At 41.0% G+C, this 26,255-nt stretch overlaps 1 protein-coding gene across 6 annotated transcripts in view; it reads right to left on the reverse strand.

Annotated features, from left to right (window-relative positions):
* LOC115576612 (VPS10 domain-containing receptor SorCS1-like) overlaps window positions 1-26,255 on the reverse strand; it is a 103,381-nt gene that overhangs the window by 4,759 nt on the left and 72,367 nt on the right. The window contains exons 17-26 of one of the 6 annotated variants that reach the window (XM_030409152.1): window positions 24,938-25,109; window positions 21,441-21,627; window positions 20,660-20,793; window positions 18,828-18,954; window positions 14,522-14,634; window positions 11,836-11,970; window positions 8,670-8,769; window positions 8,096-8,201; window positions 7,307-7,464; window positions 6,121-7,178 (exon numbers count right to left, since the gene is read on the reverse strand). In XM_030409152.1, coding sequence (XP_030265012.1) covers window positions 7,141-7,178; window positions 7,307-7,464; window positions 8,096-8,201; window positions 8,670-8,769; window positions 11,836-11,970; window positions 14,522-14,634; window positions 18,828-18,954; window positions 20,660-20,793; window positions 21,441-21,627; window positions 24,938-25,109 — 1,270 coding nt within the window. In that variant the 3' untranslated portion in view covers window positions 6,121-7,140. Of the gene's footprint in view, window positions 1-6,120; window positions 7,179-7,306; window positions 7,465-8,095; window positions 8,202-8,369; window positions 8,470-8,669; window positions 8,770-11,835; window positions 11,971-14,521; window positions 14,635-18,827; window positions 18,955-20,659; window positions 20,794-21,440; window positions 21,628-24,937; window positions 25,110-26,255 lie in introns of those variants that run through there. The other 5 variants (XR_003982898.1, XR_003982897.1, XM_030409151.1 and 2 more) reach the window with 5 other exon arrangements.

The raw sequence follows: 26,255 nt of genomic DNA on the forward strand, positions 1-26,255 counted from the left end.
AACACCTCCATCCAACCCTCAACCCTTTGTTCCTGCTAAAAAACAAAATATGCAAAAAGGCCCTCTCAAGAGCCAGTGTTTGGTTCGTCCATGGTGGACTCTGTGGAAGTCATGCTCCTTCTATAGATATACAAGACTCATTTTAAGGTAATAAAATGATTTGTAGTTTCAAGTGATTGTACATTGATTAAAAACATAATTGTAAATTCTATTTTCCATTTCTGCCAAAAGATGCTCCTAGATCCTACACACTCATTGCTTTTTTGTGGAACAAGCTGAAAACACAACATCTGCCATATTGACATGGAAAACATGTTAGCAAGCAGTTGCTTATTTATACCTTTAGCATGTATAGAGAAAAAATAGCATTCATTTGGTTACTGTGTTTTGGTCACCCTGATGAATCATCAGTATGACCTACTTCTGAAAACAATATCTGGCCCTATAGCCTTCGTTAGATGTACGCAAGCATGATTCAAATGCAGACACAGAAGCAGGCAGATTCACCTCAAAGACAAGCTTTGGTAAAAGCTGATAACGATTCCAGAAAATCCAAAATCCCAAAGAAGATAAGCAAAAAAAGCAGGTACCAAAAAGATGACAAACAAAGAGAATCCAGACAACAGTTAAACAAAAACGGCAAACAAAAAGACACAGAGAGCACATGAAGACAGGGGAAACGACACAGGAATGCAGGACAGAGGCAAGATGACAACAGGAGTGATGTGAAGATGAGCACTGATCAGACGCACCAACACAGGCCTAAATAAAAACCAAACTAACAAGGGGATGAGGTGAAGGTGGAGTGAGGTGGAGAAACACAGGTGAGGAAAACACTGGTAGGAGGGAAAGGCTAATGAGGAAGATGCAGTGCAGGTGTAGAGGGAAAGCAGACTGGGGAAGAACTCAGGTAACAGGGCTGGGTAATTGATTTGATTCAAGATGTGGAGGAAAAATGGAACACTGGAAAAAGGCACCGCTGTTCTGACCAGGTCACAGCTAACTTTGTATTATTTGCTTCCGGATGCTGAGAGGTAGCAGTAATGTGTGTTGCAAAGTAATATAAATTCAAATGTTGCTACCATGAATTGATATGAGGTGCCATCGGCCATTGTTCATATGAGACTGTGAGGCTGTAATTTTCCATGTTGGGAAATCAAAGAACCAAAGCTCAAGTTTATTGCAATATCCCATAACCTGATGAAGGCCCTCTTCTGGAGCACAGATCTGGCCTATTCATGCATTCACATGCTGTGGTTACCTCGGTGTATTAAAGTGGATTACTTACAGTACAACAGAATGATGATTTTATAGAACAATTAAATAGCCTTGAGCTTTTTAAAGAAATGAATAGCCCAGGATACGGGGACAGGCCAGCAGATATTTTCTCTAATAAACTTAAAGTAATGGCAACCCTTTTGAAAATGTACAGTCTGATGCTGGAACATTATTGTTCTTTGGGGGGCCTATGCTTTCTAGACATGCACTAGCAGAAATTGTATGGTTTGGATACATTCTTAAGACAACACCTAATGTCTATGGGTAAGTGGACATAGAAACTGTAATAATATTACCAAAACACTTTTTACCACTATTAAAACACATAATATGACTGTAATACATTTAATATTGGATATTTCACTCCTTTGCCGTTGACATTCGCGCCAGGAGCCACCAAACCCATCCCTCTTGCCACTCACTGTATCCTCACTGACTGCATCATTGAAATAAAATCCTGGCTTCAACCCAACTTCCTCAAATTTAACTATGAACCAAAACCCAATGTCTGCTAAACGTAATCTTGACGTACGAACTACGGACATTTAGTTGTGAGGTACGGGAACCAAAATCCAACATCTGCTAAATGACATAATGTTAACATCCACACAACGTGAAATTCTAACATCCTTAGACACTGATATTTTGTTGGTTTTAAGTCATGTTGTTAAAAAAGGGGGTAGGTAGGGGTGTCTGTAGGTTAGGGTGTCTGTAGCTCAGGAGGTAGAGCGGGTCATCAGGTAATTGGACAGTCACTGGTTTGCTGCATGTCAAAGTATCCTTAAGCAAGATACTGAACCATAAATTGCTCTTGATGAGCAATTAGCAGTTGGCACCTTGCACAGCCTCTGCCATCAGTGTATGACTGTGTGTGTGAATGGTGAACGTGACTGTTGTAAAGTGCTTTAATAAATGCAAGTCCATTTACCAAGAAACTAAAATCAGATGTCACCTGCCAAACTCATACTGACATAGAATACAGACTTTAGTTGTGAGGTAAGGAAACCACACCCCAACTCCTGCTAAACAACACAAGGTTAATGTCCACACAACGTGAAATTATAACATCATTAGACATTGATGTGTTTTCTTGGCTTTAAGTCTGTGGTGTTAGGAAACCAAAATCCAACATCTCCCAAAAGAGTGCTGACGTGGACCGTCAATCTGTGAGTGCAAGAGTTGTTTTCCTGTTGGAAGGTAACTTGACTGAAGGTCAGTCAAGTCTGAGGTCCTGAGGGCTCTTGATCAGGTTTTCATTAACATTATGTATCTCTGTACTTTGCTCCATTCTGCCAAACGCCAAACACTTTCATAAGACTGAAGAATTTTGTTTCTCACGGTCTGACCGGTGCTTTTTTACAAACTGAATGATCTGTCCTGGTTTATGTATCGTGGCCACAGATGTCAGAGATAGAAGGGATTTCTGGTAAGTGCGATCAGGCTGACTGTACTGTGTCGAAGCAGTAAAATTAAATTCACACACTCGCAGCTTCTTAGCTTTTGACAGTGTGGAACAACTGTTATATGAGGAATACAAGAGGACGCAGTAGTAAAGAAACACAAACAGCGGCCCGCAGCAGAAACACTCAAATGTAATGATACGTCATATAGGGCCTTATAAGGAATACCAGTTCTACATTTTTCCAGATTGCATTTAATGTTTTCTCAAATTACATGTTTTTTTTTCATATTTTTTCTGAATTCTCTATTTTACGATTTAAGCCCTTTTTTTCAGAAAGCATGCCTAGTCATGTGGGGGTTGAATACAATTTTAATAATTCAATATTTATCATTGATTGATTTGATATTGAAATTCAATTTGATGCAACACCATTTTTTTAACAAAGAAAGTGTCATATAAAGTAGGCTAACATGCGTGCATATACTGTGTGATAAACATGGTGATAGACAGAAATATACAGTGAAGACGTAGGAGGCTGCATGACCTCACGAGAGTCGTGTGTGCGGTGTGCTGATGTGCTGCCTGAACCTGTCACAGTTATTTAGAGAATGTGCTTCAATACCGTTATACAACCAAGCATCCCTCTTTTCATAAAATAAAGTGCTTCACATCTGAGTGTCACTCTCCGGCAACCATCCTCCTTATTCACAACATTTGACCATAAACGGACAGAGCCTTTACATTTTTTCCAACTGAATGTCTGACTCTGCCATGAAGTCTTCAATGGACTTGCATCTTGCCTTGGCCAACATGGTTGTACTTCTGAGAGATAGCTGCGTTTGTGAGCTGAAGCAGGAAAGGTTATAACCTTGTAATACCCCCACCCACCCAGTCTGTTTTGAGAGCCAACCTACTCCGCCAAACCCCTTAAAATATATGCTCGTCAACAACTCATACCCAGCCCAAAACGCAAACAACATGATTGCACTAGAGTGATAAATGAGACAGAGGACCAGACTGTGGTCCTGACAGCCGTTGTCCGTGTTGCAGAGTGTGCTGCTGGGAGCAGAGGAGATCAGAGCTGTCTCTCTTTGCTCTTTTCCTCTCTGTCACCCGCTCTCAGAAGAGAGAGGATCTAAGCCAAAAAAAAAAAAAGTAAATCAAAAATTTAAAGAATAAAGTATTTATTCCAGACTTTGGTATTCATTGTTGAATAAAGCAACAAAAGAGGACGGAACATTTCAACAAGTTTAAACTTTGAACGTCAACTTTTTTATCCTCTCTCTCACGAATGAACAAAGCATTCGTCAAATTGTAACAGTGAACTGTTACAAAAAAAGTTGTCTGATGCGTCAAACTACTCAGTGTTTTAACCTACTGTTTGGCTGTACTCTGCAAAAAAAACGACAGAGCTCACAGTCCGAGGATTTAATCTGTTTTGACGCGCTTCCAGTACACGACCAGTGGAACTGAGCGTACAGCAGCGCTCGAGCCAGCATGGAGAGGAGTGGGTATGCACAAAGGTGATCCTTGGCGTTCCCGGGTACCACAGGTTACCGGTCAACCTGCGCATCACTATTATCTATGAAAAAATGGCGGAAATGACTCACCTGGAGTAAAGACAAACATCACTGAGGACGTGAGCTGTCACCCAGCATATGTTGGCATGGCAGCATGCATCGATGTGCCCTTGCTTGTTGCCCGTTTTACCTCAACTGAGTCACCCCCTCCCTGGTGGGGTGCTTCTCCGAAAAAAACTAACCAAAGTGAAGTGTGCAATGGGAATGTATACAGTCGGCATGTACACCAAGTCAATTAACTGTGCAGTACACACAGGTTTTTATCACCTCGGCCCAGCTTTGACATATACGTAAGAGGCGGGTGAACGCGCTAAATTTGACGGTGCAAAGTCATTAGTCGATATTAACACCCAGTGGTGATGCGTCAATAAGGACAGAATTTGGGATATGGTCTATCAAGGATGTTTAATCACTGGACACAGTGTTGGAGGTGGAGCCCCATTCATTCCTCTGAAAGCTGCTCAGTGACATTTTGAAGCCAAAAAAGTTTGACTTCCCGGCTATGGAAATACCTGGATTGCCGACCGAACTGGCTAACTTCCGGTTTAGTGCCCGGCAAACTTGACTGGGGATAAAGTCATTTAATCGTTCGGCTCTTCCAGACTGTCTAAATGTCAGTATACTGAATGCTTAAAGATGTGACAGTAAATTAATCCACCGTTTCACAGACGCTTCATCATACATTTGCGATGTGTCTTTAAAACAAAGAGAGTTACTGGCTTTCATGTTTTTTGGCCATTATATTCTATGTGCCCCATAGATTTACAGTTTCAAATATTCCTTACATAGTGTCCAGAAGACTTAGGTGGAATCTGAGGCAAACACGCGGAGTGGGCTGAGATAGCAGAAAAAAATAACTTTTCTGAAAAGCAAAACTTCGCTGAAGTTTAAATGTTTTATCCCAAAAGTAGGGTCTGAGTTCTGGTCAGTTATGTGAATTTTGTTATTTAAAAAAAAAAAAATTGAAAAGGTTTTGTGAAAACACCTTTTAAAAAACAAAACAAAAAAAAAACAAGGTAAGCAGAGAAAGATTTACACAAAAGAGGTTATTTTAACTAATTTCAAAGTGTGGTCAAAGTTTGATACAGTTTCTTGGATTTTGTGAACATTTTTTCGAACATTTGGGGTTTTTGTGAATAAACCTCTTAAAAAAAAACAACATTAGCAAGTCGAGTTTTTTCAATAGACAGGTTGTCCTAACTCATGGCATGTCTTTGTCATTTATCCAACATAATTTTAACTTTTTTCTGCTCATGTCATCTGAGCTGCTCTGTATATAGATTTTTCATTTACAACAAAAACACAGCTCTGTTAAAAGTCTGATGTCATGCCAACAAAACCTGTACTTACCAAAATTCCAAACTTAATTGGATGGATATATGATTTTGATTTCCAACCAAAATGTAATGCTGTCCAACATCGGAGCTTTGGTGTCAATCCAACGTTAGATACTGACATCAACTCGATGTTAATTTTCAAACCAAAATTCAACGTCTGTCCAATGTTGGAGGCTGATGTCAACCAAACATTGGGTTTTCGCATCGACCAGATTTTCATTTCCTACCACAAACCGGTGTCCGTCCAATGTTGGATGTTGGGGTCAACCAAACTGACATTAAACTGACGTTGGGTGCCAGCTGGGCCATGACCACATCATCCCTGGCCTTTATTACCTCCACTGACTCCCCATACCAGCGCGTATCCACTTCAAACTACTTATCACCTACAAAACTATACCTACCTATCTGAGCTCCTCCACAGGCATAATCCCACCCACGCTCTCAGGTGTGCAAACCTCCATTGACACTTCTAACCACTGGAGCTCACTCCCAAAAATCTCACCCTCATGCCTCCCACCACCAAGAAATCCCTAAAAACACACCTCTTCAAGACGGCCTACAACCACTAACAAACCCTGTTCTCATCCTCTTTCTCTGCTTTGTTCTCTTTCTCATGGACTATTTTATTTTTGTATGCTATTGTTTTCTTTGTTTAGTTTTTCTTTGTTTTGTTGTTGTTGCTTTGTTATGCGTCTTTGAGTATTCACCATATAAGTCCAATGTACTATTATTATAAAAAAAAAACATGTTAGTAAGTCTCATTTCAAAGGAAATTGAACAAAACACAAATAATGAATATGCACTAAGAACATCAGGTACAGGCATTAATCATTGAAATTTGACATTTGTAGAGCCATAGAATTTAAGCAAAAATTATCTACTCCTGAAAGAAGAATTGCACAATACTTTGGTTAACAACAGACATTATGTTAGGCCATCGCAGTCAAAAGTCATATCAGAATCTACAGATGGATGACAATTTACAGCAAAAACACGACTGAATGAATGGAGACAAAAAAAAACTGGATGATGCTTCTCCACGTCCTCTGTACAAAAATGAAGCCAAAATACCCTGGACTGGAGTGCTTCCATCTTGTGCTGGTGACATCCTATGGATGCTGAGGAGCTGCGGCGTTGAGTTCTTTTCCTTACATCCCCCTGTCTCAATCGCAAACGGGGCTCAGCTGTCAATCATGATTTTTCAACGTATTCAACAGCATCACCTAACAAATTAAATATAAACTTAGTTAAGAGGGGGCGGGGCTATGACCTGTAACTGCAGCCAGCCACCAAAGAGTGATCAGGATATTTTGGCTTCACTTTTGGATATACAGTCAATGGTGGAGTCGCAACATGCAGGGTTTCCTCAATGGAACTGAAGCTGAAAGCTTGGAATGGGAACAGGACCATAGAAAGATTCTTCTGTCATTTGTCACCCATCTGTATTCACAGGTGGTTAAAAGGGCGACATTAGGAAGAGAGAAGTGTGTTATTGCGCTACTGAGAAGCAGCTGGACTATATTTTGTATCATACATGTCTTTAGCTCTCGTTCCCACCTCGACCGGACCATTTCACCTCTGAGAAACAAAGAAAGAGCACAGGATGAGTCTCATGAAACAATGCTCGATGGAATGACATAAGCAATGAAGGAAAAGCAAATTAAAATGCAAGCCAAAGGTAAGAGTCAGTAAGAGTGGATATTCACCGATGGGCCGTGAGTTAAACTCTGTGTCCAGAATCTCCAAAGAATGCACCAAGTCCCGCTGCGAGCTGGACGGGGCCTCTGTTGGATTAGCTGGACTCATCATTTCTTGTTCTTTTTCGTTCTGCATCTGCGCATAGACGTTGAGGCCTGGGATCTTCCTTGAGGAAAGATTTACAGTGAGGCACAGGGATAAAGACAAGAGCCTACAGAAACAACCAGGGGATTGGGAGTACATTATGTATAACCATCTTCAGCAAGACAACTTCACTTGTTTACTCAACTTCTTTGTAACTTTTGCGTATGCGATAAAGCACATTTGCATGTAAATGCTAGTTCAACAACCTAAAAGTAATAAGGTCTGTAAAAGTGAAGTTTTATTCTGTCTCTGCTTGTCTGCACATCTTCACAATCGTGTGTGCCCTTTTCCCTCGAAACTGCACCTTGGTGAGGAGACATAATTTAACATTTCAGAAAGGTCAAATGCCTTCGCTCAAAGGGCTTAATATTGATAGCGGCTGATGGCTGACTGACATTTCTTTTGCAAAGAATGACCTGACAAAAGAATTTCCACAGGATCCCTACAGATGTGTGAGGGAAAAGCCAATTCTCCACCAAGGAGCACTGCCAAGTGCCTGTGAAGACGTTTGACAGGCAGCTATCAACCTTCTCTGTAGCCTCACAGCCAGCTTTTGTTTACAAAGCTGTCAGGACTCCGTGACACCTTTCAGCACCTCCCTATCATGCACGGCGAGATGACTATATAGACATGACATTTCATGAACACTTTACCTCTTGAATTTGTAGATGACAAACACAGCTAAACCCACAACCACTACCGATAGCAGCATTAGCATGGCAGAGCCACTGTGGTTTTCGCTTGTGTCCACTAGGGGTGCTGCAGAGACAAGGAGACAAGAGCCACAGAGTGTCAGCAGGTAACAACTCACACGAGCTGTATTTCCACCCAGCTGAATCATGCACTGAGCACTTAACAGGATTACAGACACCTATGTTAATTATAGATAATCAATATACAATATACAGTAGTATGGACTTCTCTTACTCTTTATCTTATTAGACCTTTTAGGACAGTAGCAGCATCCCCAATAGGAAGAGGCACACAAACTTGTAACGATGCTCACTCTCTGAATGTCTCTGTGTAGCTACATGGTGGGAGCCAATCAGACACAGGGGTGGGGTTATTAGATGAGATGGGGAGCAAAAATAATAAAAGTATATCTGAGTGTCCTGTATCTAGGTGTCCTGATAGTCTACATGCTTTGTGTTCTGTCCCACTAACTACAGAAGTACAAAGGCCCTCCTGGGAAGCTCGAAACATATTCATGCAGCTGTGTTGCTTTACCTGCTGATAGGTGTGCTGCATACACGGTGACTTGGACCCCTGGCCGCAACGTGAACTGGACGAGGTTTTGATTTAAAGCGCCAAGCAGCACCTCGGAGAGCTGTCGGCACACAGAGGGAGACGTGACTTGGATAACCGATTGATTTTCGTAAAAAACAAAATGTTTATACATCGAGAGAGGTCGTCGCCAAGATCATCAGACCTCAGCCTCATCCATCCCAGGTATTCACACCTCATTTATTACCACTGTTCTGACATTTAAGAGCAAATCAGTTTGTTGTCATGATCAAACTTTCCACAGATTAATTCGATTTTTTATGTTGGACAGAAAAATAATTGGAAGCCAAACACCACTTTGCCCTTGACAACACTTCTGAAGGTGTTATGGTTTAAACGTCTGCCTAGTCATTCTGTGAGTGATTGCCAAGGTAGTGGCCCGCCATGAAAAAAATAAAATAAAATGTTAGCTTAAATCAAGGTAACAGAGGAGGCTAGGAAGCAGGGATGGGTCCATTAACTCTGCCCTTGTAAATATTACTAAATTGAAGCTGGATATTTTGAATGCGCCAAAATGCGTTAGCGTTTTATCCTTTGTGATGATAGCCAAATAAACAAGACGATGTGAGTAATTTGTCCTCCCTGACACGGACATTTGAGATGTGCCTCTCTCTCATGTCTTTTGGAATTCGCTCTCACTCATGCTTGTTGCCAAAAATTAAACTGCTGTTAACAATATGCTAACAGGTGAAATAAGGATGAATAGGCACTCACATCAATCAGGTAGGAGGCGTGAAATGTTGCTGTAGCCTCGACGCAGGAGATAATTACATGTGCAGTTTGTTAAACAGATATATGTCACACTACATTGGGCAAGTAGTGAATGGAACACAACATGAGAGAAGTGAGTTTGGTGAACAGGTGAACTGAACCCTGTTTAATGGAGATTTCTTGTATCAAACAATGGAATGTTTCCGCAAAAACACACAGTAACACGGGTTAAAAGTTGGTTAAAAGGATGGTTATGTACATTGAATATATATCTGGCAGAGTTCACCTGATTTGGTCTCTTGTTTTTTGTGAACTGATTTTTTTCTTGTTGAATAAGAAATATAGATGGGCATTTACAGGTTGGGAACCAGCGGATACACAACTTAGTCGGATTAAAGCAGATTTGTTTTTTGGCCACTTGGGGACAGCAGACCAGACCGTAACCACAACGCTGACGTTTATATTTTCATCTTGTAAAGTTGATACGACACAAACAGCTGCCTATTTACGCGTCCAACAGATGGAGCCGCATTAGCATTCGTTTGGTGTTGTGTTTCTGGAGGCGTGCCAGCTGCTGTCAGTCAAACCCTGACACCGACCCGCCCCTCCTTCTGGTGGAGACAAAAAGGAGCATTTCTGGTGTTTCCCCAAGGAGCTTGTTTTTCTTTTAACAATGAAAAAAAAAAAAACTATGCAATTGACATGTTGACACCATTCTTGACTACGAAAAGAGATGACTAAATATGGTTTCAGTTTAAAAACAACAAAACATTTAAAAAGACATTTTTTGAGGGCTTATACAGACTAGTCTTACTTTAACATGTGATACATCTTAAAATAACATTAGTGTCAGACAAACAGAGGACAAGCATAAAAGAGCTGAAAAAACGGCAACAGAATTGATTTGACACAACTCTTAATTCACTTTCAACGCTGAACATTATTAGTGAGGGCCCCTGGCCCAAAGAAACCTCACTGCCTCGCCAACAACCCGGTCTGAGTGTTCCTGTTTATGTAAGAGTCTTTGTCTGTGGGACCGTTCCACTGTGATGCATAATGCATAGGATGCAGCCTCACTTGATCTCTGCTTTCCAAACTGCCACGTAACCTTCTGCGCTGAGAACATCTAACTTTGATATAAATCAGGCAGATTACCCTTACCCCAAGGTAAACTATAGAAAGCCACGGTCCAATCGCATTCGCTTTCAATCTGTTTGTCGGCAGAGATTCTTCCTTCAGTCGTCGAGGTTCTAATCCTTACAAGCAACCTAAAATGATATTCCAATACCATGAAAACACTTTTGTCTAATTCTATTTAATCCCCACTCGTGAAACAAGCATATACGGGGCTGCAAACGGAGGGCACAAAGCTAAACAAAATCCTCAATTCTCTCTGTGCAGATCCCATTTGTTCCTCTGCAGAGGCTTCATTTATCTTATCTGCCTCATTTGCCAAATTAATTGTGATATGAATGATGAGTAGCTTCTGTGGGGCTTCATCCCTCCCTTTATATTTCCTAGCAGTTTAAATTTAGACTATGCTTTGACTAATTTCTTTTTTCCCACTGTATACCAGGGTCAGTAAATCTATCATACATCCTAATAGGTAGAGCACGCTCTACACTTTTAAGATGCCAACCTTGAATGAAGATTTATTGCTGACTTGAAGGGGAGAGAATCTTTCCAGGCGATCGAGGTGTGAGTAGGGATGGAAGGGGAAAAATTGATTTCCTTCCCAGTTTTTCCTCCTCGACGGTGCTCGTGGAATTCTTCCCACGGATCAAATTTTTTTATCAATCAGTATCTATTACATGAGGCTCAAAGCTAATTCGGTCCATCTTGATGCACTGGTGATTTAGTGAACTAATCAACCGTGACAATTTCTTTGTCTGGCTTTTCAGGCTCTTTTGAGAATCCCACCCACTCCACTCCACCCCAGCACCCCCCTCACCTCGACACCCCCCTGGATGAGACTTGAGGGAGTCTGAGAGTCATTCCCCTTGATAACTTGTTAATACTTGTCAGGCTTATTGATGAGTCTATTGCAGAGATTCCTCAGGCGTGTTCTAGAATTAGACTCATGGAAAGACCCGGACATGCTTCAGTGGATCTATACTGGCATCTGCTGGAGGAAGGAGGAACTTAAATTTGAGTGTTTTTTTTTTTTTTCTTTTTTCAGCGAGCAATTACTGGAAAAGCTGCCTTTAGAGAGAAGCTGAACCATGACTCACATAAACAGACAAAAGGAAAGAATGTTTCAAACATAACTGTGGGGTTATGGTTGAATTAAAGTGAGGATAACAAGGTGAAAATCTATCCACCTACACAAACACTGTCAAGAGCTATAAAAAGGCATGATTATGTTGCAGACCCAGACAGAGCAGCGGTTATAGTTTACCTGATCTAAATGAACAGAGCTCTTGTCTGGTTTCCCCTCAGTTAACTGCTTGTCAGGGAGGAGGAAAAACTCTGCTGCAGTGGGTAAACCTGGCAGGACGGTGACCAGAAGCTGATCCTCTCTCACGCCTGTGGCCTGGTGGGGAACGAGAGGGAAAGAGGGAACAAAGTGTTTAATAAAAGAGGCGCATGCATCCTCGATATCAAACCTGCACATGATGTGCTAGTGAGTATTGGAAACTGGCTACAATATTTTATAATATCCACATATGTATGAAAATGTCAAGTTAATTAGTTATTTCACTGTTAACTAACAATGAAATGCTTTATAAACCATTTCAAATGGCTTGATTATATTCATAAGTATTTGTACTAAATCTTCGAACAGATAGTTCCTCCTTTAAACAATTTGCCAAATTTGTATTAGACTGCATGACACGTTAAGTCAATTGGACTGGGTGACATGGCTAAGTAGGATAATGATAGCTTAATGCTGCGGCAATATTGTAGGGATGACTATTGGTACTTTTACAAAATATAAACACAGTGTGGTGTGTTATGTGGCCATAATGACTAAGTCACACGAGAAGCTCACAAGAATGTCCGTACACTTGGGATTAATATTACAGATAAAGCTATGTTTCAGTCAGAGGTTGAAAATTCCTAGTCAAACTTTCCAACTGTTCCCGGTCCTCAACAACAAGTTATCAAAAAACTTGTCTACCAAAATGGTGTGTCTTTAGCATGTTTGAATATGAGTGAACCCTCAGCAGTTGGGTCTCCATGCATGTATAAAATAAACAGAGGAGGGAAAATGACACAAGATAATAGACACCATTATAGATTTTGTTTTATGCACTTTTATATTTGAAAAATACCGTAATATTCCGTTCACTCGCCAAATGCTCAAACTGCTGTCAGCAAATACATCCTACCCCCTCCTCATGGGTGCTGCCACTGTTGTGCGACATCAGACAACTGTCCCCCTGTGAAGTGGTAGTGCAGTTCAAGTGGAAGTTGAACAAAGTGGGAACTTCAAGTGGCGTTTCATTGTACTTTTTCTCATAGGAGCTGAGAAGTTTCAGAGCTCTGAGTTGTTCAGAACATAGCATACTGGGCCAAAATGTTGATGACCAGATGGCTGTTATGGAAAGTCACTGCACATTGATAAAGCATAACATTGGGTTGGCTTGCTTGCATGATTGCACAAAGAATTGTGGATCGCCCGTCATCAGCGTTGTGTACATTTTATTTCTTTTTTCCCAGTTTCCCAGATTCATGTTGATGTGTACGTATGTTGATGTGTATTTTCAGATACCTTTACTTTTTTTTCCAAAATATTTAAACTTTCAAAACCATATTATCAAAGTTGGCGACCACCATGCACTGACTCTGGGGACGTGGACCCCCTTATTAGAAACCCAGATTTTACACAGCAAAATATCTCTTAACTGTCTGCCACCAAAAATCAAGATAGGAGAGGCAATGACTGGGTCAAGTAATATTCTCATTTAGGTTGCCTCTGATTAAAATCAAAGAAATAGTTTCACCCTTCTGGTACCACACAGGCTGCCCTATTTTATTGGAATAGGTTGTTGAGGCTGAAGTCAGCGTAGTCAGTCAGAGTTTTTTTTTTTTTTTTTTACAAGAGATCCTAAAACGGATTATCAGTTGGAGATAAGTGACTCTTTATAGCAATGAAGAAGAACTATGTCAAATGTGTGAGGTCTCTATTAGGGAAATGAGGGACGATGATGATGATGATTATGCATGCACTAACACAACATTTAAACCTTCTCTATTCAGATGCTTTATTAGGAGAATGTGGATGAATTTTGATGCATAGTAATTTACTGAATGTCTTCATTCCTGCAGGAGCCTCTGTTGTCGTTCCAGCTCTCGCATAGACTCGCTGCATTGAATCTCGGTGAATGTGAATTTTTTAAGCTATCGTGTCATATTTCCATCTGAAAGTTTTTTTATTCGTTTTTTTTTTTTTTTTTTTTTCCTTCACTGCCTTCCAGGCTGGGGTTGTCATGAAGAAATGATGGCAGTAACAGATAACAAAACAGACATGTTCACTGAAGACTGAGGAGCCGGGTATATTTTTGGCATCAATTTTGATTTTGCAGGATCAAAAAAGTGTGAAAATATGATGCAAGGCCCAGATTGCTTTTTTCCTGAGAATCACAGAAGTATTGACATTCTGAAGGTGTTGTAAAAAGAAATCAGGAAGTTAATAAGGTACAACCTGCAGCTGACAATGCCGTGTGTGGGTTTGAATCATGTCTCACATTTGACAGGGCGCAAAGCACGGGAGTTCCGGCGTCCCTTCAGGTCAGTGCTGCACGGACATTAAGCACATACTGACATTTATTCTTCTGTATGCTTCATCCATAACCTTGTTACTGCAACAGCCCTGAACTCGCAGTGTGTGTGTGTGTGTGCAGGCCACTGCAATCAGCGTGCTCTTGAACTGCATTTTTACCCCTCTCCTCCCTCTTGCCTTGTCATTTATCATCATAAGAGTCAGATTCATGTCTCAAAGCCTCGGGGAGGTCACGATGCACTTACAGACCGTCAGAGGTCCTGTCAGGCGAGCACAGTATTTACCAGAGTAAACCAACGGTTTCTATGAAAGGACCTGAGAGAGAGAGAGAGAGAGGGAGAGAGAGAGAGAGCTTCACCTGGATCAGAGAGTTCCTGATGACTCGGCTCACATCCAGCCTCCATTCGGCAACATCAGGGTTGTGGTCGTCCAGGTTGGACGAAAAGGCAAGCAGATGAGATCGGAAATATTCTGCCAGGAGTAAAATAAATGCATGTGAGATTTTTTTTTTTTTTTTTTTACCTTTGATTTGTCATTTAATGTATTTTATTTATGTATTTTGGGGGTGCTGTAAAGCATCGAAAAATAATCTAATCCAATAATCTAGAAAATTCCTTGCTACATAAATTGTACAAATGGTGCTCCAGTCAACACTTCCATCAAGTGTTTTTTAAGCCTAAACTGTGACAGACTGCGGTAGAATCTAGGGCTTTCATGTTATCCACCAAACTTGACTTCTGGTGTTTATAAGAGTGGCGTGGCTCCTTTAAGAACAGAGCAGATAGATAGATAGACTGAGTGGAAAGCGTGTAATTAAGTCATCAAAATGAACGTTTTATTTTGACAGCCCCAGTCTATTTCAACCTGTGTCTTGTTTTCATATCTAAACTCTGTAGCTCAGTTTAAATTTCGTCAAAGTAACGGCAGTGCAATGGGAACACAGCAATGTTACAGAAAACACAACAGGTCAGTCATTCACACAGGTTGTAACCAAACCAACAGTTCAACTGGATCATCTAAACCACTTCACCAGTCAATAAAACCAAAAGTGTGTGTAATGTTGGTAATAGTTAGTAAAGAGGATACAAAGGCTTGATGTCCAATATCCACTATGGTGATAGAAAAGGCAATGTTATACATCGGGACTGCTGTGGCACAGTGTCTGATCAATCATGACCGACTGGATGAAGGTTACTGACAGTAGTAACACTGAGGTTTATAATAACATCGACAAATAACTTAAAAACCCATCTTTTTAATAAGGCCTATCAGCTCTAAATCCAGCCACATCAATCAACTTTTCTATTTCTTTATCTTGTGTTTTTTGTTGTTTATCCATTTATTCTTGTTTTGTTGTTGTGCTGTTTTGTTTGTTCCACTTTGTTAAGTGTCATTGGGTACCCTGAAAGTCGCTATACAAATTAAATGCATTATTATTATTATTATCATTATTACAAATAAACTGTATTTAAATTGGAACAGTCCCGTCTGTTCACAACCAGCCTGCTTAATAAATTATATCGATGCCTCTATCGATCCAGTGCATCTCTAAATAGTAGACTGAGTTAAAAAGGAGCAGGTGGTTCTTCAGCTGCTTCATAAAGATGTCTGGAGGAGCCGCAGATCTTAAGCCCAAAAGGAGTGAGTTTCAAAGTTTAGGAGGAACAACTTCAAGAGAACGGACTCCTTTAGCCTCAAGCCTGGAGTGAGGAACAATCAACAAACCCTGATCAGAGGGCCTTAGAGACCTGTCGGTGACATAACGGTGCACTAAATCTCTAATGGCGAGCTCTAATGGTTGTGAATAATTGTAATACTTTATTGGACAGGAATTCTGTGTACAACTGGTCTATTGTAGATAAAGAAGTCCATCTGTAATTTGCGATGGGTGTTTACATCTGGGGATTTAATTTGACTATTTACTTTCTCTTTCAAAGATGTTTGGGAAACCGGGTGGATAGTTGAAAACCCATCTGAATATCTGAGCAAATGTATTTAGTGTTCCCAGATCTCAGCAATTAGGAGGTGCCATTTCCTTTAACAGCCTCCCTGATGGTTAATAACAACAATTTAGAAATAATACATTATTCATGAGGCATTCAGAGATAATCTTAACCGTATAAACACACTTTTCTAAATAACAGAAACATATATCAAGGCTGTGATAATGACGAAGCAGCACAAAGCTGCCGTAGAGTTAGCTCAAACATCACTGTGGCTTTTGGGTTTGGTTTTTCATGTATTGGTTAGGAGAGAGTTCCGCAACAGCTGGCAGACATGGAAACTACCCGATTCATTAAAGGGGCTCTGTGTAACAATTTGTGACAATTAAAACACATTATGGCCATATGTGAGTGGATTGCCCTTCCCTGTCTCTTGGTTGCCTATGCAAGTCTGTGGATGATTAGTTTAAGTAGTTTAACGCGGCTGGAATGCGGCTTTCTTGTGAAGGACTCAGGCTGAATCTTCCGTTACAGTCCGTAAGAATGTGACTTTATACGCGTTCTCGAGTGCCTCATCTCAGTGCCTCTCTCTGCTCCACTAACAAAACAGCAATATCATCTGATCTGCTTTACGCTTGAGCGGTTGCTGAGGAAGTGCAGTGTCATATCTGGTGCAGTCTGGACCTGCAACAAATTCAATACTAACACATTTTTTGGAATAAACAGCGAATACTGCTCTGTGTGTCGGTGGGGGCAGAGCTACAGCACTCGCTGCCTTCACGGCCCTGCATACTGAAACCGCGCTCACACGTAATCTCATGGCGAGAGAGCAGACGTAAGCAAAATGGGAATTAGCACGGTGCAGCAACTTGCTATAGAAACACGCTGCAGGGAGAAAAAACAAAAGCATCAAGTTAATTCAGACGAGTTGGGAGATGCGGGCAACACAGGTCTTCTGTTCTTCGGCTTGAACTGGCCGTGAGATTCCTAGATTCTGTCAACAGTTGTACGCCAGCTTATGTTAGCTCCAAGGGCTGGAATGTTTACCTTTGCTTGGCAGAACTATCCGCTGCTGTTCAGGAGGTGTAATGCCATGTTCCCTCCAAATGTGGCGCAAATCATTCTCGTGATTGGATTGCGTTCAAGGTCAATGATAAGACGCAACATTTTTCAAGTCAAGCGACAGTCACGCGAGCTGAACATATTTGACTCAAGCATCAATTTTGCGTGATGCTATGTCGCAAAAGCCTATCAGACTTCAGGCTATCAGACAAAGCCTATTCATGTCGCTGAGGGGGCCATTTGCGGACAACCAGAACTGTACCATAAGAAATCTGCTCGTACAGAGATGGGACAAGAAAGGATTTGCCTTTCAGACTACCTGGTAAGTTTTGGAAATATGTTTGCACATCATAGCTCTGATTGATTCGAACTCCATACAGGGAAGAAGCATTGAGCAAGCATGAGTTCAGGCTTTATGCAAGACTGTATTATTATGTTGTTAATTTGACGTCCTTTTGATTCATTTATTGCAGTCGGATCACAGATAAATCCCTTTGTTTGGAGTTCATTGTCGCTCTGCAGAGGCTGGATGTGGCTTCCCTGACAGCTGAGGCTGCCTACACCTGCAGCTCATCTTATCATCAGCTCCAGAATCTGTAGTCATCTAGACACGGTGCGGTGAACTTCAGCGCGCTGCGTCCAACGCGTTTGCAGTCATTTTTACGGTGTCACGCGAGTAGACATGATTTAAAAATGAATAACCCCACAATCAAAATGAGCAATGCAACGTGAATATTTCTTAGCATTTGGTCTGAACACACCACAACAATGGATCTGTAAACCCCTCACATCACCATATAGTCTGTGCTGAACTATCGGTACCAGTATTACAACTGGACCACAAACATTGGAGTTGAAAAATATTTAACGTTGCCATGCTGTCTTATAAATCATAATAATGTTATCAGAAAACTACCTCTGCTAATTAAATCCACGCTTTAATATATAACCACGGTATTTACGTCAACACAAGCGACTAATATGCCTGTTTTGAAATGAATAGCTTTGCTTACTGCATGCAGTTCACTTCAACAACATTACATTTACGAGTGTGAATATGTGGGGCGAATCACTGGAGAAGAAAACAGCATCGGACACGCAACTAACTCTGATCACACTTTAAATGTAGGCAGTGCTGATCAAATATGAATAAAGATTTTGTTACACACAGCCTCACTATACTGCAGCTGTCCTTTAAAATGTTTTTTGGATGATATTTTAGCGTACTCTAAAAACAGATTATGACCAGCCACTTTGGCTGCTTTGTAACTCTCTGGGGTGGATTGTTAAGGGGCCGATTATAAAAGTGTGGGCCCCAGGCAACGGTTTATTCAAGGTGGAGCATTCATTTTGATGTAATGCTGAAGAGTTAAATGAATAATAATGCCTCATATGTTACATTGTTGAACAGAATGTTTTGAACGGGAACTGCACTAGTTAAAAAAAAAATAAAAAATCAAATACAATTGTGATAAAAAGACAACTTGATGGAGGGTGGCAACTCTTGGGAACAATATTACAATATTATTAGCTATGAGGGTCATAGCCAAAGCAACAAAATGAGACCCAAGTTATCCCTAAATAATCATCATACAGTAAACTATCGTGAGACATGTATTTGTGAGTTTACAGAGCAGCACAGTCACAGAGTTGCCTCACCGTGGACGGCGATGGATTTCCTGTCCTGCAGAATGGAATTCCCTACAGACACCTGCACAGTAACTGTACTGATGCCTTCCCGGGGGAACGTGCATGACACACTTCCCTCTAGGGTGATTACTGGCTGCTGGGGGAGAGAGAGAGAGAGACATAGAGGAGGTAGGGGGAGATGAGGAGAGTCTCACACTGCTGTTATTTACACTATAGAGGTGTCAGCCTGCTAGTGCACTGTGAAAACACACACGTTCACACACATACAAGCACACTGTGAGAGCTGCAACAATCTGTGCCCTGCCTCGCACAGTGTCGGGGTCCACAGAGAGTTCCCTGTGTGACACCAGCAGCTCCTTCCTGTCATCACTCACGTCTCCATTTGTTCTTCAAAAAGCTATAAGATGCTAATCCTGCCGCGCTTTGATACAAACCGACATAACTGGCTGTCCTTGTGGAAGGCCCCTGATGGAGCCGAACAAACACATTTACATAGCTGCAATTACGAAGACAGATAATGAGAGGGGAGCTTTGCTCCATACAGGGCTTCCAGCATGCAGTGAGATGGAGGTTCACTCTTTTAAGCGACTTGACATCTTAGTCTCTTCTTACCAAGAAAATAACATCTTACTAAGATTCAACCAACAATTTAGAAGCTGGCCTATTTTCTATGTACACATTTAAAGTGTTAGTTCACAAAAATAATAAGAAATACTGTATATTCAAACAGGGTCACAGGTAACAGGTGAGGTTGGTTCACCACTTCATGAAACACATGATTGCACAACAAAGAATATATAATTTTTCAATTACGTACATGTTAATTTTCCATATAATTGTATTACACAAGTTAAATATAAACGGTGACAAAAATGCATTTATTCCCGTCAGGTATCATATCTTTGAGGTATGTTTGGTGGGTGCGTAGCCATTACGCACCTTTAGCCAGACAGATCAATGCTGTGCTGCGTTGGTACTGGTGGATAGCCTATCAGCAGGATTGGCATAAAGCCCACCATATAGGTGTTCATTGCACCTATGTTCTTCTAGATTTTGTCCAGGCTGAACAAGACCCAGGCAAAGTGTGAGGGAAGAAGCCACACGTAGCTTACTGCTAGTATCTAAAGATAATTTAGCAGGTAAATTTGTGTGAAAACTGTACTTCCTCTCTGTTCAAACATGATAATACATAATTTGACTTCTGCTGTTAGGTGATTAATTAAGTAATGCAATTACAGTATGTAATCAAATGACAAATTAATTACATTTTATAAATATCCGCTGCTTCTGAGTAACCGCGACAATTTTTCAAGAGAGACTTATTTTTTTGGTTGCTTTTAACATATAATCATTCTGTGCTTTAATGTGCACAAAAGAAATCTCGCTTTCCTGCATTATGTAAATGGGAAGACATTTCAAAGGCAGAGATCTCAAAATCTGTGTGCAAAAAAATCGAACTATCTGCATGGCTTGATGCCACCAGGGATTAGTAGAAAAATATGTCTTTTCTGACCCTTCAACTGTGGGATTGATCAGCTCTGCAAAGCACTTTCAGACCTTAGCTGAAGGAATTAAGAGTAAAAATAAAGGATGGATACACTTCACTGACTATTAGTGATTTAGCTGCTTTGAGTTCTATTACATCAGCATGCTCCACAATTTATATTGAACCTGATTAACGAGGCCGCAGTTCTTGCAAGCTAGTTGCACAAAAATAGCTTAACAAAATAATGATTCTCACGTTTTGGAGCAGAAGAGTCAGCATCCTACTTAATTGCAATCGGGCAAAGGCGTAACAAAGTAAAAGCTCAGAGAGAAGTAAAGTCTTGAGTTCACAGTACCTCTGTGTTATTTCCAATCCACCATATGTAGGTGACCGTTCCCACTTGGCTGGGCCACAGAACAGCAGTCAGGTTCACTTCCTTATTCCTCACCGCCACAAAGGGAGCTGAGAGATGGATATACTCCAGCTGACCTACTCAGGCACACATATACATCACATGGTGAACTCGATGCACTGCGCGCAATGTGCAAAAAGGGGAAGAAAAAACAACGTTATCGTTTCAAATGGAGAAAAAAAGAGTGGCTTTATAGGTGTGGATGAGTTTGTGCAGAATTATCTCCTGCGCTGGGACCGTTGGATGCCATCTGTGTGTTATTTTTCATCCGTGGCACTCCTGAGCCTGCGGTGGCTCTATTTGTTTGGCTGGCACATAGAATTGACAGATTGGCGGGGGCAGCGTCGCTCCCTGATCAATAAGTCAGCTCTGTTACATCTGTCATCCCCTGAATACACCAGGGGTGGTCAGCGCCATTACATGTGAGGCTGCATAGGCTTCCATGGGCTGAGCGTCTGTGAAGCATAAGCTGCCTTGAGTATAAATGTAGTGGGGTTTGTTCCATCTCGCTTGCTTGTTTGGTTATGGGAGGAGAGTGTGTTCTGTGCAGAAATAAAGCACAGAACGTGCTGTTTAGTGTGTGTAAGCTGACAAGGCTCATTTCAACAGAATGTGATAAAAAGTGTGAAGCAGAGAGAGCCGAAAGTGTGAGTGCAAAAAACTGACAAAAAACTCCTATCTAAATAAATACACATGTATTCAAACAAACTCCTCAGTAGCTCACATGTTACATGCAGGTAGAGCATGGTAGTCTCAGAGCCGAGGCTGTTCTCCCCGGTGGCGGTCACACGGTAGATCCCCACGGTTTTGTAGATGTGTTTGATTCCGTCCTCAATGGAGCTCACGTTGGAGTAGGTCACAGCGTGGCCGTCTCCAAAGTCCAGCGTGATGCTCGTCCTCGCCCCGTCGCCCTGCAGGGAACAAACATTCTCAGGGAATCCGCAGGTCCCCTAATCGCCAACGCATTCACTCAGGTTTCAACTAACTTGTTGTGTCACACTTCACTAAAACAGAAGACTTCTGGGAAAAAGGTGCGTAATGGTCAAAAAAGTTATGTTCTGGTCATTGCGTACTTTAGATGTAAAGGTACACCAAAGGGTGTCTGTAGTCTGAAATCTTGGATTCTTGTGAATTGTTTACTGTATCTCATGTAGAACATTAATGTGTGATGAATTGCTACTCCCTTAAAGCGAAACTCTCTCCAAAAAGCAACCGAGGCTTTATTTGGGATTGAATATGAGTCAAACCTTTGTGTAAAAGCATAATTACGACAAAAGAGGGACTTTTAAGATTTACCGTAGTTTCGGTTTTGGGCACGTTAATTTTGAACGGGAGTGCATGGGGCAAGACATGCTAGCATCAAAATCGCTATTTTTAGAACACTAAGAAGGCTCGACACAACATGAAACTTTGCTCGTAGCATTACCAGGGTCTCTACTCATGAACACGAGCATTGAGAACATTGTTTGTGTACACAGAGTTTATGAAAAAGAAGGTTTTTGAACTACTCACATTAGCTGCTGCACCTCCTGCGCGTCGCCGTCATGCCAGACAAAAAGTGTCGATCCCTTAGTGCGACCTGACAGGCACGCTTGAGGAGCGGTTCACCATTACTCTCCTGCCTGTTAGGTCGCACTCAGGTATCGACACTTTTTGTCTGCCATGACGGCGACGCGCAGGAGGTGCAGCAGCTAATGTGAGTAGTTCAAAAACCTTCTTTTCATAAACTCTGTGTACACAAACAATGTTCTCAATGCTCGTGTTCATGAGTAGAGAAGGTTTGACTCATATTCACTCCCAAATAAAGCCTCGGTTGCTTTTTGGCGAGAGTTTTGCTTTAAGAGCCATAGTCAGGGTTACCAGATTAGGGTTAGGGTGAAACCCATGAGTCAAAAAAAACAACTTATTATTCATTAACTCAACTGTCCTTCATGAGGAAAAAGAAGCACAATGACTGTGTTTTATGCAACAGTGTGTATATTATTATCTGTTTCATAAAATTATTTGTATTTTTTTAATTTAAGCAGTCTGGTGCCTATCACACCTGTCCATGTAACATAACTGCCTGACTGCATGCAGAACTACTTTACGTGAGAAGAAAACTAGAATTAATAATGACCGGAACTTTTTTTTTGCAGATCATCAGCATGTCACAGTGAAGCTGACCTTCTGGATATATAAATGTCATACCTTCATTTTTTCCTGTTAGACATTAGTGTAATTGTGTCCTAATTATTATATGAATTGTTGTGCAATTGTCAAACATTTGGAGTTTGACAATTGCACAACAATTGGAGTTGGAGTCCCTGCTGTAGCCAATGGAGAGCCACAACAGTGCCCTTCAGTGGGCATCACCAAAAGAATACTTCACATGCTTACTAAGGCTATAACCAATCAGAACCTGCATTTAATTTAATTTTCAGGAAAGAAAAGACAACATTGAGGATTCTGGACAACTGACCATAATTCGGGACAGTCTATTCACCCTAGCCCAAGAAGATCTGTATCGATGTTTATCACTGTACCCTGTATATTAATTTGTGAATTACTGTAATACTAGTTAGTTTCAAACGAGTGATTTACTAAATTGCAAGAAATCAAGAAATATCTAAGCTAACTTAAACTTTTGTCATGTAAAAGTTGATTACTAGGATGTGTGTAACTGCATTTGATTAAAAGCAATAGGCGATATAAACGGGACATCTGGTGTAACAACACAAGTTAGCGCAACTCCAAAAATGATAGTGTAAGGGGATATTTTTATGATGGTTTGATTCATTTATGTCTGTACTTTCATTGATTTCATTCATTCATGATTTTACCAGTACTGTTAATATTCTGTGTGCTGTAAAAATATAGATTTTTGAGAATGTCTGGGTGCAGCTTTTTGGGGTACAACCAGCTCCAGGTGAAGGTCTAGAGTGGTGAGCACGGATGTGTTATTTCAACTGGACAAAATTCCATTCATTGCTCACCCAGTGCAAAAACCAAAAAAAGGGTTCATCCATCTTCATGTTGTGTAGCATGCACAGCCCATTACTTTACACTGGGATGTCACATACTTGTACACAGATATAATGGATGAAGCCCTCACACACGCAGTTCAAAGAGTTTTGATATGCAGTTTTAAAGCTCCGGGTTTTAAAGACATATCTTTTATAATGGTGCTCTGTGGGGAAATGTTTTTTGGGCCACAGGGTATTTTTTCACTGCAATACTGCGAGTAGCTCCTGTCACAAATTGGCAGCAAGACTGAGTGGCAGCTCCAAGCTCTCTTAATCCATTCATGGCTCTATGGCGGTGTGGCTGTGTCACTATGTCAAATCACTTTTGGTTGAGAAGAGCAGCAAAGGCTATTAGGGCTGTTAGTGAAGGCTTTACAGTGTAAACTGTGTCCTAAATCTTCGTATTCGATACTGACACAAAACACTGTGTTTGTTTTATTTCATCATGCAAATCAAGTCAGTAACAGGATGATGATGACATGACATGATCGGAGCTGAGCATAGTTCTTTGTCCCCATAGAAACGATCCAGCCAGGGGATATTGTCTGTAGTGGCAAGCAGGAAACACAGCTGCCAGCATCAGCCAACTACGAGTCCTACTCCACATTTTTAACAATTTGACTGTGAAACGTGGTTGTCACTTGGCAGGAGAGATAAACAAGAATATGACAAGTGTTTCTAGTGTCACTTCCGCTTTGATACAGTATGTCTGAAGGGAATACTGCTTCCTAGAGTACTAACTTACACTTTGTAAAGTTGGCTTATGTGGAAAATATCTCAGACTTGATGTAACAATTTTTTTGTTACCATAAAATAACAGCTTCAAAATCATTTTGATGGTACAGTGTCATGTAATAGTATGGATGGTGTCTCCTTCACAGCCACTCTCCTTAGCACTTGTTTCTGCTCTGCTCTCACTTCACACAGGGTATATTCACAGCATTACATACATGTTTAAGGTAAGATACAAGTTTTGACACATAACACTGTTATGATGTAATGAGCTTCAGTTGTAGTTAGCACCTACTTTATATATGACAAATCGTTACAGCCCTGGGCTATGTATTTATGACAGTGCTGTTGCACACAGAATCTGTGGGGGTCCCAAATCGCACAAAATGCTTCTTAATGTTGCTTAAACCGTCTATACATTGTAAATATAATGAGATGTTCTTGGGGTGACAGTTCATTTTGAGAAGCACATAAAACAGCTTACCTCCTCAAGAAAAACAAGGAAGGTGACATTTGTTCCCAGTGTGGCTGTCAGCGTGCCCTCACTGGTGACCAGGTGGAGACCTCTGGGTGCTTGGATGGGACACTGCTGCCTTCTGGCTGTGTACTCCATGCTGACTCCAGCTGTACAGTTATTAGACACCACTTTTCTGTAGCTGGGGTTGGAAAACACAAAAAGCTTGTGTGACTGACTGCAGGAGAGCAAAATCTCTGTCACCCTGATGTGAATAAAACAAAGCAATTGTAGCAGGAACAAAAAAAAAAAAAACAGCAGTGCGCTTTGATTTCAATTATCCAGAGTAGCAGGGGTACTGTGTTTGGAAAGAGACACTGCTGATTACATGTTTGTTTGTCAAAGCTGTGCGAATCACTTGACTGCATGGAGGCACGGATAGATAAAGGTGGAAATCTCAGAAGCTGGACGAATAACAGCTATCTGCATGGCTGCAAATCATGAGGAGTAAAAGACTAAATGGATGAGATGGAGGGTCACGCCTTAAAAATGTATTCTGCACCATTTCAAATAGAAAATCTGACCACCAAAGTTACAAGTGAGTCTAGAGAGCTGCATGTTTCTCTGTCTGCCGTGTTTCATAAACAGTCCATACACTGTAGACTCTACACCAAACACATACAATTGAAAATGTCTGACTCACTTCGTGTCTGTAGTGTTGTTAGCGTGGTGACTGGGCATAAACAGGAGTATAACCCGGGTGCCATTTGGCAAGGAATCTAAACTGTGTAAGAGAACGGTTGCTTCTGAAATGACCCCATATTTACTATATTAACCAAATTTGTGTGCTGAAATGTGTGTACTCGAGGGCACCCTCAAATACTCCACAGTCAGAGGACAAAAACATATCCATTACTTGCAGAAAGTAGTGTTTGTTCAAAGGACAATGTTTTCATAAGCATTTGTCGGTGAAATGTAAATGTTCAATTTTACTTTTTTGCAAGCACTTTAAAGACCTCTTACCCACCTCTTAAAAGTTTAAATACTACCATGAGCCATTGCTCAACTGAAGAAATGGCTCTATAGCTCATCAGTGCAGCTGATGTCGCAGTGTTGGCGTTGTTCCTGTTGCTCTAGGAGACATAACAGCAGCTTATGCAAAAGTGACAGTCAACTTCAGAGCAAGCTCTTGTGGCTATACAGGTCGTTCACCCAGGAAATCTAGGTTTTTCCCAACGTATTATTGTACATGTTTGGTTTTGTCTTTTGCAGTTTGGAGTAAACGAGGAGCTTACAAAATCTTTAAAAAAGTGTACGAGCTCGTGCAAGGAGAAGAATTGGGTTGGTG

The sequence above is a fragment of the Sparus aurata genome, chromosome 24 (genome assembly GCF_900880675.1).
Source record: "Sparus aurata chromosome 24, fSpaAur1.1, whole genome shotgun sequence".
Classification (NCBI taxonomy): Eukaryota; Metazoa; Chordata; class Actinopteri; order Spariformes; family Sparidae; genus Sparus; species Sparus aurata.